Here is a 14,281-nt window from a genome sequence, read left to right on the forward strand (position 1 = left end):
CTGAATTAAGACCGCCTATGTGTTACTCTTGGCTCCACTACTCCTTAGTGTTATGATCTTTTCTTTTCTTTCTTTGTTTTTTTAGTTAGCTCTATGCCCAACGTGGAGCCTGAACTCATGATGCCAAGATCGAGAGTCACATGCTCCACTGACGGAGCCAGCCAGGCGCCCCGACTCGGCTTTCCTATCTTGAGCAAAACACTCCACTCCTCTGTGCCTCAGTTTCCTCACCTAAAAAATGGGAATAACAAGAGAACTCTCATACGGTTTTTGAGAGAATAAAATAAGATAATACGGGGCTAAATTTAGAACAGTGTCTGGCACAGAAAAGAACTCAATGAAGGATAGCTATTATTATCAGACTCAAGACCAAGAACAACATACTCAGCAATGATAACATCAATTAAGTAGATACTGAATGCCAACGACATAACCATTGCTGTGCCAGACACCGGAGCTAAAGAGAACTATACAATGCATGCTGTCTCTATCCCCAGTAAACTAAAAGTAATCTCTCTAATTAGAATGACAAGGTAAAAAAAAACAAAAACGAGTTAAAGAATACTGAATATAAATAAATGCTAAACTGTGAAAGAAAAGTGCCTGTAAATTCAAAGAAAAACAACAACATAAAAGGATAGTTAACATTTCTTAAACATTTACTATGTTGCAGGTGCTGTTTTAAGCAATTTTCATAATTACCTCATTCAACTCTCAAAGCCCTATGAAGTAGATTATTTTTTACTCTACTTTAAAGATGAGGAAATTGAGAAATAGAGCGGTAAAGCAGTATGTCTACACAGGTAAGTAAGAAGCAGATCTTGGATTCAAACCCGGGCAGTGTGACTCCTGAAACTGCTCAGCTAGCTACTAAAGCATAGTGGGGCAGGAGATTCGACCAATAATATCACCATTTACTGAATGTCTACTATGTGCCAAGCACTCTACTTTCAAATGCCCCATTTTAACAATTCCATTCATTTCACACCTGGGGTTGCAACAAAAAAGGGAAATAAGCTGCCCAAGGTTAACAGTGCACAGAGGGGCGAGGGCTCAGTCACCGAAGGGCTAACCTGAAAGCTCATGCCCCTTCTGACTTCACTTTCTTTCAAAAGCAAAGGAAGGCTTAGTTGCAAGGGGTAGGATTTAAGCACAACTCAGAGGATTTGTATAATTTAGATAGTGAGGTAGGGAAAGATATTAAAGAAAGGAGGAACAGAAGGTGCAAAAACTTGAAGCAAAAACCAGTGTTTAAGGATGTTAAGAAAAATAACCTGCTTATAGCAAAGAGTGAAGATAAGTAGAAAATACGGCTAATTTGGGTTAGGATGACAGAGACTGAGTCAGTAGAACAAATGACTCTTTTTTTTCTTTTTAAATTTTTTTAATGTTTATTTCTGAAGGAGAGAGTGTGTGAGTGAGGGAGGGGCAGAGACAGACACACACACACACACACACACACACACACACACACACAGAAGCCCAAGCAGGCTCCAGACTCTGAGCTGTCAGCACAGAGCCTGATGCAGGGCTTGAACTCACAAACTGTGAGATCATGACCTGAGCCAAAGTTGGCCGCTTAACCTACTGAGCCAACTGGGCACCCCTAGAGCAAATGACTCTTAATCTTGGGGTGGTAGGCTCAAGCTCCACCTTGGGTATAGAGATGGCTGAAATATAAAATCTTAAAAAAAAAAAATGATGACAAAGAGTGAAAACAAAGAAAGTTAAGATATGATGCAGCAGACAACAGAGAGCCACCACAGGCTCTTGAGGAGGTGAGTGGTATAATCAAAACAGGATTTTAGGGGCGCCTGGCTGGCTTGGTCAGTGATTTCAGCTCAGGTCATGATCCTGCAGTTCATGAGTTTGAGACCTGAAACGGGCTCTGCATTGACAGTGCAGAGCTTGCTTGGGATTCTCTGTCTCCCTCTCTCTCTGCCCCTCCCTCACTCACGCTGTCTCTCTTTCTCTCAAAATAAGTAAATATACTTAAAAAAACAAGCCAGGATTTTAGACATACTGCTGATACATTATCAGGATGAATACGAATGGAAACAGAGACACTGAGAGTTTGCTGCTGCGATACACATGTTGACATCATGAAGAATTACGAGACGGCAATGAAATAAAAAGCAAATGGCAAATGCGAAAATAACTTTGAAAGACAACCCATGGGATTTCACAGTAATCAGTTTTAAAAATTCAACTGCCTTTTGTTTATTTTTTTTTAGTTAAAAAACTGTATCAATAAATAAGCAATATTAAAGAACAGCAATGCTGTTCTTGGAAGCAAAGCTAACTTGGAGGCTATTAGGTCTTTTCCTATATCTGACACAGCAATACTTGCCCAGACCCTTCACTCCATAATAGGCAGAATTAAGTATATTTCTTCTGTACCCCACACATACTGATAACAACCCTTGTTGTACCAGGCAGTCAGCCTTAGCTGTATCTATATCAACTCACATGGTGGCCTGCCATATTTCAGCTGATATGCTCAGTAATTCCAAACCTACATCTGTGGCAGGACAGCTGAGAAAAAAGAATAGCTATTCTCTCAAATTTTCAATGGGTAGAGTGCTTGCAGGGCTCTCTGGACATGGGTATATGTCTGTGAGCTCAATTTCAGAGTGTATACTTAGTATGTCTGCCATGTCTGGGAGAGGTTTGGGGAAAGTCACCAACCTCATAACAGGGTAGAAGCAATGTCACCCTACTAATTGCAAATTCCCCATTCCTCATCTAGCAACCCTAAGGGAAGAATTCCAACTCACGCTGCCTAGGGTCATAAGATGTGGTAGGTACCACCCAGTACAAGGAAACTGAGGCAGTAAGAGTTCAAAGATGGTAGAAAAACCTCATTCACTTTAAATATACTATTTATTAAGCATCAAAACCCTAGGGGTGCCTGGGTGGCTCAGTCAGTTGAGCGTCCGACTTCAGCTCAGGTCACGATCTCGCGGTCTGTGAGTTCGAGCCTCGCGTCGGACTCTGTGCTGACAGCACAGAGCCTGGAGCCTGCTTCTGATTCTGTGTCTCCCTCTTTCTCTCTGTCCCCTCCCCCGCTCATGCTCTGTCTCTCTCTCTCTATGTCAAAAATAAATAAACATTAAAAAAAATTTTTTTTAAAAGGCATCAAGACCCTAAATGATACGATGTTTGGCTACGTCCCTGACTTCTTTTCTTACTATGCTCCCCTTCTTTAACTGCAGTCCGGCCACACTAGCTTCCTTGCTATTCTTTGAACACACTAAGGTCTTTGCTCTTACTATAACGTCTGCCTGGAATGCCTTCCCCCAGCTACTCACATGGCTCTCTCCCTCACTTCATTCAGGTGTCTATTCAAATATCACCTCCTCACAGAGCCCTTCCTTAACCATCTGATCTAAAATACAGAACACCCACCCTCTTTCTCTCTTCATTCTCCATCCCCTTACCCTATTTTCTTCATGGCATTTAATCATTACTGGATATTTATATATGTATATACACACACATAGGTACACACACATTCTCAGGGCAGCAATTCTGTCTTGTTCATCACTCCAATCCCAGCGCACAGAGGGTGCTCAAAGAATATTTGTTGAACAGTACATGTATGAATCTATCATATATTTGGGACTGAGATAAGTACTAGAAATATAAAGATGAATAAGTCATGCCCCATGCTTCTTCAAAGGAGCTAACAATCTAGCAAGGGAGGTTAGACACACCACATGAGAAAGTTCTATGGCCTCAGGTATTCCCCACTTTCCTATGGAGAGTTAAAAAAAAAAAAAAAGGTCACTTGTAAGTTGAAGGGCTGCTACAAACTGTAATATTAATTAAAAATTATAAAAAAGCTAATTACTGGTCATAAGAGACAGATGTGGTTTCAAATTCAGGTATTGCCATTTATTAGCTCGGTAATTATTTAAACTTTCTCAGTCTGCTTCCTAACCCATACAAAGAAATAATATTGGTAGCTACTTCACAGAGTAGTTAAAAAAAAAAATAAGATAATGCATATAAAGCACTTTTTGCCTGGCACACAGCATGTACTCAAAAATAACCTATTAATGTTATTAACAGTTGACTCCAATGATCCCTTGAGCCCAACACCCAACCAACAGCTAAATCCTGTCAAGTCTATTACCAAAGAAGCCTATCCTTTCCTTCCTTTTCATTTTCACAGCTCCTAATTGGTGTCTCTAATTCCAGTCTCTCCCTTCCAATTCAATATATATACTCCTAAAGAATTAAATCCAAGCCCCCTTAGTTTAACACTTAAAGCCTTTCAGGTTTGGGCCCCAAATTAACTTTTCCAACCCAATTCTCCACTACTTTCTGGAGTCCACTCCCACAGCCAAATTAAATCACTCTACTTTCCTATATATACCCCATACTTTCCCACCAGCATGCCTTGTGCATTTTATTCCCTTCTCTACTGTCTAAAATTCGAATCCTTCCCACCACTTTCTGGACCTAGCTCAAATGCCATAATGCCTTCCCAGGTTCCTCCCAAATGAAAATGGTATCATTCTCCCCTGAACACCTGCACAATGTTATTATATACCTCTTCTGTAGTACTGATCACTTGCAACTTTGTATTTCAGTTGTTACAACTCCACAGCCTCCCTGTTGAAAGAATCCTTGCCAGTTCCTACACTTACCACATGCCTAATACTCAAAAAAAAAAAAAAACAAAACAAAACAAACAAAAAAACCCCACGTAGGATGAATATTTCAGACATTAAGATTACATTTAGCCTCAACAATAAACTTTCAGCCTTGAAGTAGACTCTTGTGACCTAACTGGTATTACAGCTCCCTCACAAAAGGAGGAATTACAACACAAAATACTATACTTTCTAACCAGTGGTCATATAAATTTTTTTTTAATTTCTATAATATACAGGCCACATATTTATTCTTCCTTCCACTTCCATATCACCCAGTCTCACACTCTTCATCAGAAACTTTCCCCCCTTTTTATATAGAACGTAATTATAATTCAGGACCAGCTGAGTTCTACCTATTAAAAGAGTACAGCCAAGCTCACAAAAACACAATAATAAATGAGGATTCTTTCCAAGTCAAGTTGTGCTGCTGACCTGTTTATAAGGCTCTGAGATGATTTTCAAGCACAAGAAATAGGCTGTATTTGACTCAATCAGTTCAATCAGTCCTACTCAGAACCTAATGATGGGGAGGTGGTTTTAAGACAAGCAATGACATTCTGAAATCCGCCACTAACTCTATCATGTCTTACTTGCTGTGTGAATGTGGCCAAGTCCCTGAGCTTCTCTGTGTACGAGATTTGTTCAAAAAAGCGGCTAAATAGGGAAGGAATGCAAAAACTTCATCGGCTTGAAATCCAAAAATACGTGCACATCTTATGCTACAAAAGACAAAATCATGTAAATCCAAATGTTTTCGGTGAATTCTCTTTATTAAAACAGATGTCACCTCGTCCCTCAAATACAAGTTATTGTATCTGATTTCCAAATTCATCACAGGGAGAGCTGGGTATTAAGTCGCCCAAACACATGCCCTCTCCACTTCCCTTAATTGAAAGCTGCTAATTTCCAAGGAGCAAGAAGCTGAGCGGAATGTAAACCTAAAATCTACATCAGTAAACAACTCCTGATCCAAACTGGCCAAAGAGGAAAGAGAGGTGGGTGGGGGGAAGGCGGATGACAGGAAAAACTCGGCTGACCACTGCGCCAAGTCAACTCACTCACTATTCCCGAGGTGACACACACACCCCTCCCACCCTAGGGCTGTCAGGACTGCTGTTTCGGCCCCAAGACCGTGAGAGGAGAACACCAGAGAAGAAACTCAAGCTTCAGCTGGGGCTCGGGACCCTCGGGGAGGCTGGGCCTGATAGACTCGGGGATGGCAACCCGCCGCCCCCACAGGAGAGAGCCCGAGACGGCCTCAGGTGTGGCCTTGGCCGTAGCCTCGGCCGGGCTCCGCGTCCCGGCACCCTCACCCAGGCCTGTCCCCGGGACGGCCCCTGCCCCCCAGCCCTGTACCGCGGCTCACTGGCTTGGCTGATCCGCTGGATGTTGCCGCTGCACGTCTGGATGATGCTGTTGAAGTCCCGGAGCTGGGGCCCTGAGGACCCCGGGGTCCGATACATGTCTAAGGGACCGTAAGACATGATGAGGAACTGAGGCCGACTCGCCCTGCAGCGCTTTCCTACCGGAAGCAGCCACCAGACTGGACCCGTACCCTGACGGGGAAACCGAGAAGAGAAAGGGCGGGGGAGGGGGCTAGGGCTGCGTGCGCACTAGCCCCACCTCCACGCAGCGCGCATGCGTCCGTCCCGCCCCGGGCCACTGCGCAGGCGGCGCTGGATCTGGTGCCCGGGACAGTAGCTTAGAGACAGGACGCATCCGCTTTGGAGAAACGGGGCGGGGCGATGACGTCATACGGTTGGGGCTCGGATTGGAGGAGCTGGTGTGACAGTGTTGTTGCTCGCCAGAGCACGGTGACAGGAGGCAAGAATTTTCGATTAGCATAAAATTGTACCGATGATCTCAGCCCTAACATCCTAGTCTGAGAATTCAGGCCCAAATATGGGAGAATTCGACAACCTTGACCCTCAGATCCGTAACCAAACTCCTGAAATCCCTCACTCTACTTCCATCCTCTAGGGCTTTCATAGTATTTGCGGAGCACTTTTATGGTTTACAGACGGCTTTTATTTCTTCCTCCACCCCTCTTCTAATCTAAACAATAAAGCGATGATAATATTTTTTATTGAGAACATACTACGTATGAATCTTCACTGCAATTCGCTGTTCATAAGCTCTATCATAGCAAGGGACAATGTTCTAACTATATTTTTACCTTCGGGATAAATAATAGACAATCTTTTTTTTTTTTTTAATGTTGAAGCAAAGTATTTCGACAAAGTAAGTTCTTTTCTTTTGCAAAACTTAGAAAATTAAGACCACAGCAGTCAATTTGCTTTTCTGAGATTTGACTGCAAAACCCAAAGACTAAGACAACTCCATCCTCATGTTGCTTCTTCCCTAAAATGCATTCTCATATTCCTAAACTCATTCTCCATCTAAATCTTTCCCAAATAGCCTCTTAATTTACTATGTATCTCAAACCAGGATTTTGGGGAGAACTAGACTCTCAAATTTTAAAAATCATTCTGTAAGTTATTTGGAATGTATGACCTCAATGTTCCCACAGAAGACTGCATTTTGTGAGCTTATCGTAAATGGGCAGACGTCGGTAGGATTTTGGTTTGGGAAGAGATCAAGATAGGGAGAAGTGAAGGGGGAACTGGCAGTGTTTATTTCCTGAGTTCTCCACCCATCCCCACCCCAGCCTATTTTGAAATGTCTGGGAAAGGTCAAAGAGAGGAAGCTGTTTGCCTGTTTGGGAGGAGACCCCAAATGAGGGAATGAGCCTGCGTTCAGCCTTAGAGATTTTGTAAGCGAAGCTGTTTCTGTGCAGCATTTATAAGAGCATTTCTTTCTGTACAGAAAGGTGCAGATGACATTTGGGGGCTCTGATTCTGGTTAGTAAAACGCTACCATTTCTTAGATCCATATGTCAAATCTTATAGCAAATCATGTCAATTGTGCTTTTTTACCTATAAAATAGTCTTGAGTATTTTTCATTTACATTTGACTCTATTTAAGGTGAACTTCAGTAAAGGTATGTTTTAATCCTAGGAACTGAAGACGTAGGGTTTTGTTATTGTTGTTTTTTTGTTTGTGTTTTTCTAATGTTTTATTTTTGAGAGAGAAAGAGAGAGAGTGCTGGGGGGGAGGAGCAGGGGGCGGGGGCAGAGGATCAGAAGCGGGCTCTGTACTGACAGCAGCCAGTCCAGTGCAGGGCTCAAGCTCACAAACTGTGACATCATGACCTGAGCCGAAGTTGGACACTCAACTGATTGAGCCACCCAGGTGCCTGTATTTTCTCCATCTCAATAAAAAGTGGTTTTCTATCTGTGTCTTGTGCTATTGTGTGCTATCTGCCAAAGCAATACATTTATGTCTTGCAAATACTAGATGTCAAATGCACATTTATTATATTTATACATAAATAATAAAAAATAACTACCATTTTTTAAATACCTATCCAGGCAATGTGAACACCTTTTACAATTCTTATCGGTAACCCCCAAGATAAAGCCTATCTGATAAAGACCACCTGTGGTCTGACAAACTTAGGCTTATCAACTTAATGCTGCAAGGGAGACTGCACACCAGAGAAATCACGGGGCATCTCACCTAGCACAGGAGGAGATAGAGTTATTCTAGGATTTGGGGGAAAGATGGAGTGTAGGTAAAATTTAAAAGAAGCAGTGTTTTGATAGCCTCAAAGCACAGCAGGCTACATGTAAGGGGATTATCATCAGGCCTGAGCTAACAAGAGGACTCGGGATCTTGTTTCCTTGGAAACTACAACGTGAGGATAAATGTGGAATGTTGTATCTGGAAACCCCTTATCTGAAGCTCTGCACCTGGGTTGGAAATCGAGGCTGCTCCTCTGTGTCAAAGTAACTCAAATCCTCCAGGCAGGAGTGGAATATTCCATTCTTACTGATCTTTTAAATGGCAAATATTCTGAAAATCTGTGATTTTTCTGCATTATGTCCTTTTGTTAATTGACAAAAACAATTCTCATGGTTTGCACCCATCAATGTGAGATTAACTCCTTGGTAACAGATAAGGAATCTGGTGTTCTCTGGAGGTTCTGGGTACTTGCCCAATGCTATACAGCTATTAAGTTCAGAGCTGTGATTCATACATATTCTATGACACAACAATTCTACCCCTAACTAAATACTCAACAGATATGAATACCTATGTGTTCCAAAAACCAAGTATAGGAATGTTCATAATAGCATTTTTTAGGACTAAGCATTTTTATGAATTTATTTTTATTGAGTTATAATTGACATACCATACAATGTCATGTACAGATATTAAGTGTTCAAATCAGTGAATTTTGACATTTGTAGGCATCCATGGAACTAGCACCCATATCAAGATATAGAATATTTCCTCATAATCCAGGGAAGTTTCCTTGAGCTGTGCTCCTTTCTATCACATATTTTATGGGGGGGGGGGGAGGAATGTAGCAAATGTACAAAACAAAAACATCAAAAACTTCAGGTTTATGCATGTTGCTCTATCAAGTTGTGCTCCTTTCTAATCAATTTCCCTCATCCCCAGAAATCACTTTCTAATTTTTATCACTACAGATTTGTTTTCCCTATTCTTGGACTTCGTAGAGATGGAGTCATATTTTATGTATGTTTAGTGTTAGGCTTATTTCAATTAACATAAGATTTTTGAGACTTATCCATGATATTGCATATATCAGTGGTTTGGTCTTTTTTATTGCTGGGTACTATTTTATCATACAAATATACTACAATTTGATTATCCATTCTCTTATTCATGGACATATGGACTGTTTCCAGTTTGAGGCTATTATGAAGAAGGCCAGAGAAGCATTTATTTTTACTAATTCCCACCTGGAAATAACCTGAGTGTCCATCAACAGTAGGATAGATAAATTGTAGTAGTATTAGAGAACACAAAAATAAATGTCCTACTGCTATGTGAGCAACGTGGGTGAACTCATGCAAACATAATACATAGTGGGACGCCTGGCTGGCTCAGTCAGTGGAGCATGCAACGCTTGGTCTCTGGGTTGTGAGTTCAATCCCCACGTTGGGTGTGGAGCCTACTTTAAAAAAAAAAATAAAAAAATAACATAATGCATAGCCAAAGAAGCCAGACAAAAATGAGTACATTCTGTATCAATCCATTTTTCTTAGATTCAAAATGAGCAAAATCATTTTATTAAAAGTCAGGATAGTATGTAGTTAGTTTTAAGAAAGAGAGGGAGGGGGCGCCTGGGTGGCTCAGTCGGTTAGGCGGCCGACTTCGGCTCAGGTCATGATCTCATGGTCTGTGAGTTCGAGCCCCGCGTCGGGCTCTGTGCTGACAGCTCAGAGCCTGGAGCCTGTTTCAGATTCTGTGTCTCCCTCTCTCTGACCCTCCCCCATTCATGCTCTGTCTCTCTCTGTCTCAAAAATAAATAAACGTTGGGGCGCCTGGGTGGCGCAGTCGGTTGAGCGTCCGACTTCAGCCAGGTCACGATCTCGCGGTCCGTGAGTTCGAGCCCCGCGTCAGGCTCTGGGCTGACGGCTCGGAGCCTGGAGCCTGTTTCCGATTCTGTGTCTCCCTCTCTCTCTGCCCCTCCCCCGTTCATGCTCTGTCTCTCTCTGTCCCAAAAATAAATAAACGTTGAAAAAAAAATAAATAAATAAATAAATAAACGTTAAAAAAAATTTTTTTTTAAAAAAAAGAACAAGAGGGAGTACTAGGAATGGGCACATGAGGTGAGCTTCTAAGATGCTGGTAGCAGTCTTTCTTGATTTGGGTGGTGATTATATGTATGTGTTTACTTTGTGAAAATTCATCAAGTCATATACATGTGATGTGTCCTCTTCTGAAGTATGCTATGCTTCAGTAAATAAGTTTCATATTTTAAAAATAGAGTGTCATTATGACCAATATGGTAATCTTTCTAGGGAATGGGAAGGAAGGGTCAATGGAGATACAGTGTTCACTTAGGTTGCAGTGAAGGCTGCATTCAAATTAGGACTCATCATACATCGCTAGTGGAAATGCAAAATCTTACAGCCACTTTGGGAAACAGTTTGGTAGTTTTTTAGATGAAAACAAATTTACCATATGATCCAGCAATTCCATTCCTAGGTATTTTACCCAAGAGAAATGAAAACACATTTTTATATAAAGATCTGTACATAAATGTGTAAAACAGCTTTATTCATAATAAACCAAAGCTGGAAATAACTCAAATTTCCATCAGCTACTGAATAGGTAAACAAATTGTGGTACATTCATACAATGGAACACTATTCAGCTATAAAAAGGATCAGACTACGGAAACATGGAATGGATTAGTGAGACATGCCCAACACGGACGAATCTCAAAAGCATATGCTAAATGAAAGAAGTCAGGCACACAATCATATTGTGTGACTCCATTTATGAGACATTCCGGAAAAGGCAAAACTGTAGGGATAGAAATCAAATTAACGGTTACGGGGTGGGATGGAGTTGGGGGCAGGGGATTAACTGCCAAGGGGCATAAGGGCAGTTTTGAGGTTGACAGAAATGTTTTATGTCTTGATTGTGGTGATTACACAACTGTATACATCCATCAAAACTCCTTAATCTATATACTAAGATGGGTAAATTTTATTGTATGCAAATTATATCTTATTAAACTTAAAAAAAAAAAAAAGGCAGTGCGATGAGAAGAGCCAGCGCAATGAAGTGGCATTCATGAGGTGGGTAGTGTGGAGTTGCAAAAAGGATATACAAGTTGTGGGTTGCATGAATGTTCTGAGGGCCTAAAAGTGATCTTGGGATAAGGTAACAATGGAAGCAAAAAAACAAGTGAACATCCATGTTTATTCCAATGTGTGACTCTATTACTTTCCCTCTCAGGAGACAGAAAATGTAGATTCTGTAGAAGCCATCCAAAATAATCGCTTGCAAAATCTAGCGCATGCTATGTGCCAAGTACTGTCCTAAAGACTTCTTATATTATCTAATCCTCACAACCCTAAGTAGAGACAGAACTCAAACCCAGGCAGCCTGACTTCAGAGCTAACCATAGCCTGACACGATGTCACTTTTCAAGTAGAATTGATAACCCTGTTGCAGAGACAACCTGGCAAACGGGAGTAGGCAAATTAGTCATTGATTCCAGTAAGAGCTAAGGAATACGAATTGCTTTCCCCAAATTGATAACTTTCATTTTTGGCTTAAAAATCTAGAGGTTTGGGGCGCCTGGGTGGCGCAGTCGGTTAAGCGTCCGACTTCAGCCAGGTCACGATCTCGCGGTCCGGGAGTTCGAGCCCCGCATCAGGCTCTGGGCTGATGGCTCAGAGCCTGGAGCCTGTTTCCGATTCTGTGTCTCCCTCTCTTTCTGCCCCTCCCCCGTTCATGCTCTGTCTCTCTCTGTCCCAAAAATAAATAAACGTTGAAAAAAAAAAAAATCTAGAGGTTTTACTCAATCGTATAGGCCAAAGGGCAGTGTGGTAGCCAGCCTACAAGATGGACCCCAATGATTCTTACCTCCTGGTATGTACCCACATGGGTGACACCGTCCCACATTGAATAGTGTCAATAATTTGACCTCTGTAACCAGTAAGCTATTGTAGAAATGATGGAGAGTGACATCTGAAGGTAGATCATGAAAGACATTGCAGCTTCTACCTTGCTCTCTTGGTTTTAGTCTGGTTCCAAAATCTACTCCCTTTCTTGGCTGATTATGTTTTTTAAGATAGTCACCACAATAGCTATTCAACGTGCTCTTCTACTTTGTCATCTTCTCATTAAGAGAAGGGATTTATGTCCGCTCCCCTCAAGTCTGGATGGACTTCTGTTCGACCAATAGAGTACTGCAGAAGTAAGGTAATGTGACTTCTGAGGACAGGTCAGAAAATGTATGCATCTGCAGCTTTGTTTACTGAATCCCTTCACTTGTGTTTGGGAGTCTGGAGCCACCACGGAAGAAGTCTGATTACCTTGACCCACCATGCTGGGGAAGGCCAAGCTATATATGGAGGGGTCCCAGGTCAGTGCTCCAGTCAGCATTACTGGACTTCCAGAATCCCAGCCCGAGCACTAAATATACAAATAAACAACCTTTAGAGACGATTCCAGCCCCAGGAAGTATCCCTCAGCTTTTGAATCTTCCCAACTGAGGACCCAGACATTGTAGAATAAAGACCAGTCAGCCCCACAGTGCCCTGTCCAAATTCTTGATCAACAGAGTCTGTGGGCATATTTAAATGCTTGCTTTAAGCCACTAAATTTTGGGGTAGTTTGTTATATAGAAACAATAAGCAGGATATCCTGCAACTCCTGACAGTTTGGGCCTTCCCAAAAACGGCCCCTCCTCCAAGACCTTTGAGCTGGCCGTTAGTCGAAGACAGCTATACTGCAGGTAACTTATGATCTTAAACCAAAAGAATGGAACTAAAGCCCTAAACTTTGAGGGTTGAGTGGCTGAAGACCTTCCTGAAGAACCAAATATCCTTCTCTGTTTATACTCTATACTTCTCCTACAGTGATTTTTAAGGCTGAGAAAATGGATAAATGGATTTACACAATGAAGATGGTCATAAACATAGCCTACCGCCTTTTCTTTTTCAGGCTGCTGTAACAAAGTTTCACAGACTGCATAGCTTGTAAACAACAGAAATTCATTTCTCAAGAGTTCTGGAGGCTGAGAAGTTCAAGATCAAGGGGCCAGCCAGGTTACGCTCTAGTGATGGCCCTCTTTCTGGTCCACAGTCAGTGCCTTCTGGCTGGGTTCTCACACGGTGGTAGAGATAACGTATCTAATTCCATTTGTGAAGGCAGGGCCCGAGCACCTTCCAAAGACAGGCTCCACCTCTTAATACTATCGTCTTTGGGGGTTAGGATTTTAACACATCAATTTGGGGGGAGAACCCCCCCAAATTCGGGCCATAGTACCTACAAAATAAAACTTTCTTCAGTTTATTGAGAGAAAATAAGTTGTCTCTGAGTCTACAGAATGACCAGGATGTGGCAGTGACAATGTCTGAGAGGCACCTGTTATTAATTTTAAAAATTACCAGCACCAAAGATTCAAACTAATACATTCCTCTCCTTGAGATGGTATCTCAAAATCTTCTCACTCATACCTTATGAAGATTCATCCTGTGTTGTATTTTGACTCATAATGGTGAATATAAAATCAAGGAACAGTGGTGGTGTCCAATATTTCACCAAATAGAAGCCCCAAGAGGAAATAAATTTTCTTCACTGCTGTATTCTCATTGCCTAGCATAGCGTTTATAACAAAGCAAGCACTTAAACTGGAAAATAAAATCACAGAAGAAAAAAAGAGAATGGGTTTATTCTCTGATGGATATGAAGCTCCCTATTACCACAGTTAGGCTTTTAATTGTTTAAGTCTACAAGCAAAACAAACTGTTTTCTCGGCTGAAGGGCATAATGGGATATGCCTACTGGTAAACCGGCAATCAATCAATCAATCAATCAATCACCCAACAACACTTGACTCAATTTGAATTTTTATTAACACACATTTTTCAAAGTTTGTACAAACCAAAACATTCCTGTGTTTCAAAGTGTCCATTATACAAACATACAAATAAACAAAAGGTGTTACCAAAAGTTAGCTACTCAATTTCATGGTAAAACAGTGTCATGATTTTTAAAAA

General features: G+C 41.5%; 1 protein-coding gene across 1 annotated transcript in view; it reads right to left on the reverse strand.

Moving 5' to 3' along the window:
• The window catches only part of STX12 (syntaxin 12), a 43,015-nt gene extending 36,774 nt beyond the window's left edge, over window positions 1–6,241 (reverse strand). Inside the window, exon 1 of the mRNA XM_047083392.1 lies at window positions 6,031–6,241. Coding sequence (XP_046939348.1) covers window positions 6,031–6,148 — 118 coding nt within the window. The 5' untranslated portion in view covers window positions 6,149–6,241. The remainder of the gene's footprint in view (window positions 1–6,030) is intronic.
• Between the last annotated feature and the right edge of the window lie 8,040 nt (window positions 6,242–14,281).

The sequence above is a fragment of the Lynx rufus genome, unplaced genomic scaffold (assembly GCF_022079265.1).
Source record: "Lynx rufus isolate CCGP_SWC_20201006 ecotype Redwood Valley unplaced genomic scaffold, mLynRuf1.p SCAF_2, whole genome shotgun sequence".
NCBI classification, from domain to species: domain Eukaryota; kingdom Metazoa; phylum Chordata; class Mammalia; order Carnivora; family Felidae; genus Lynx; species Lynx rufus.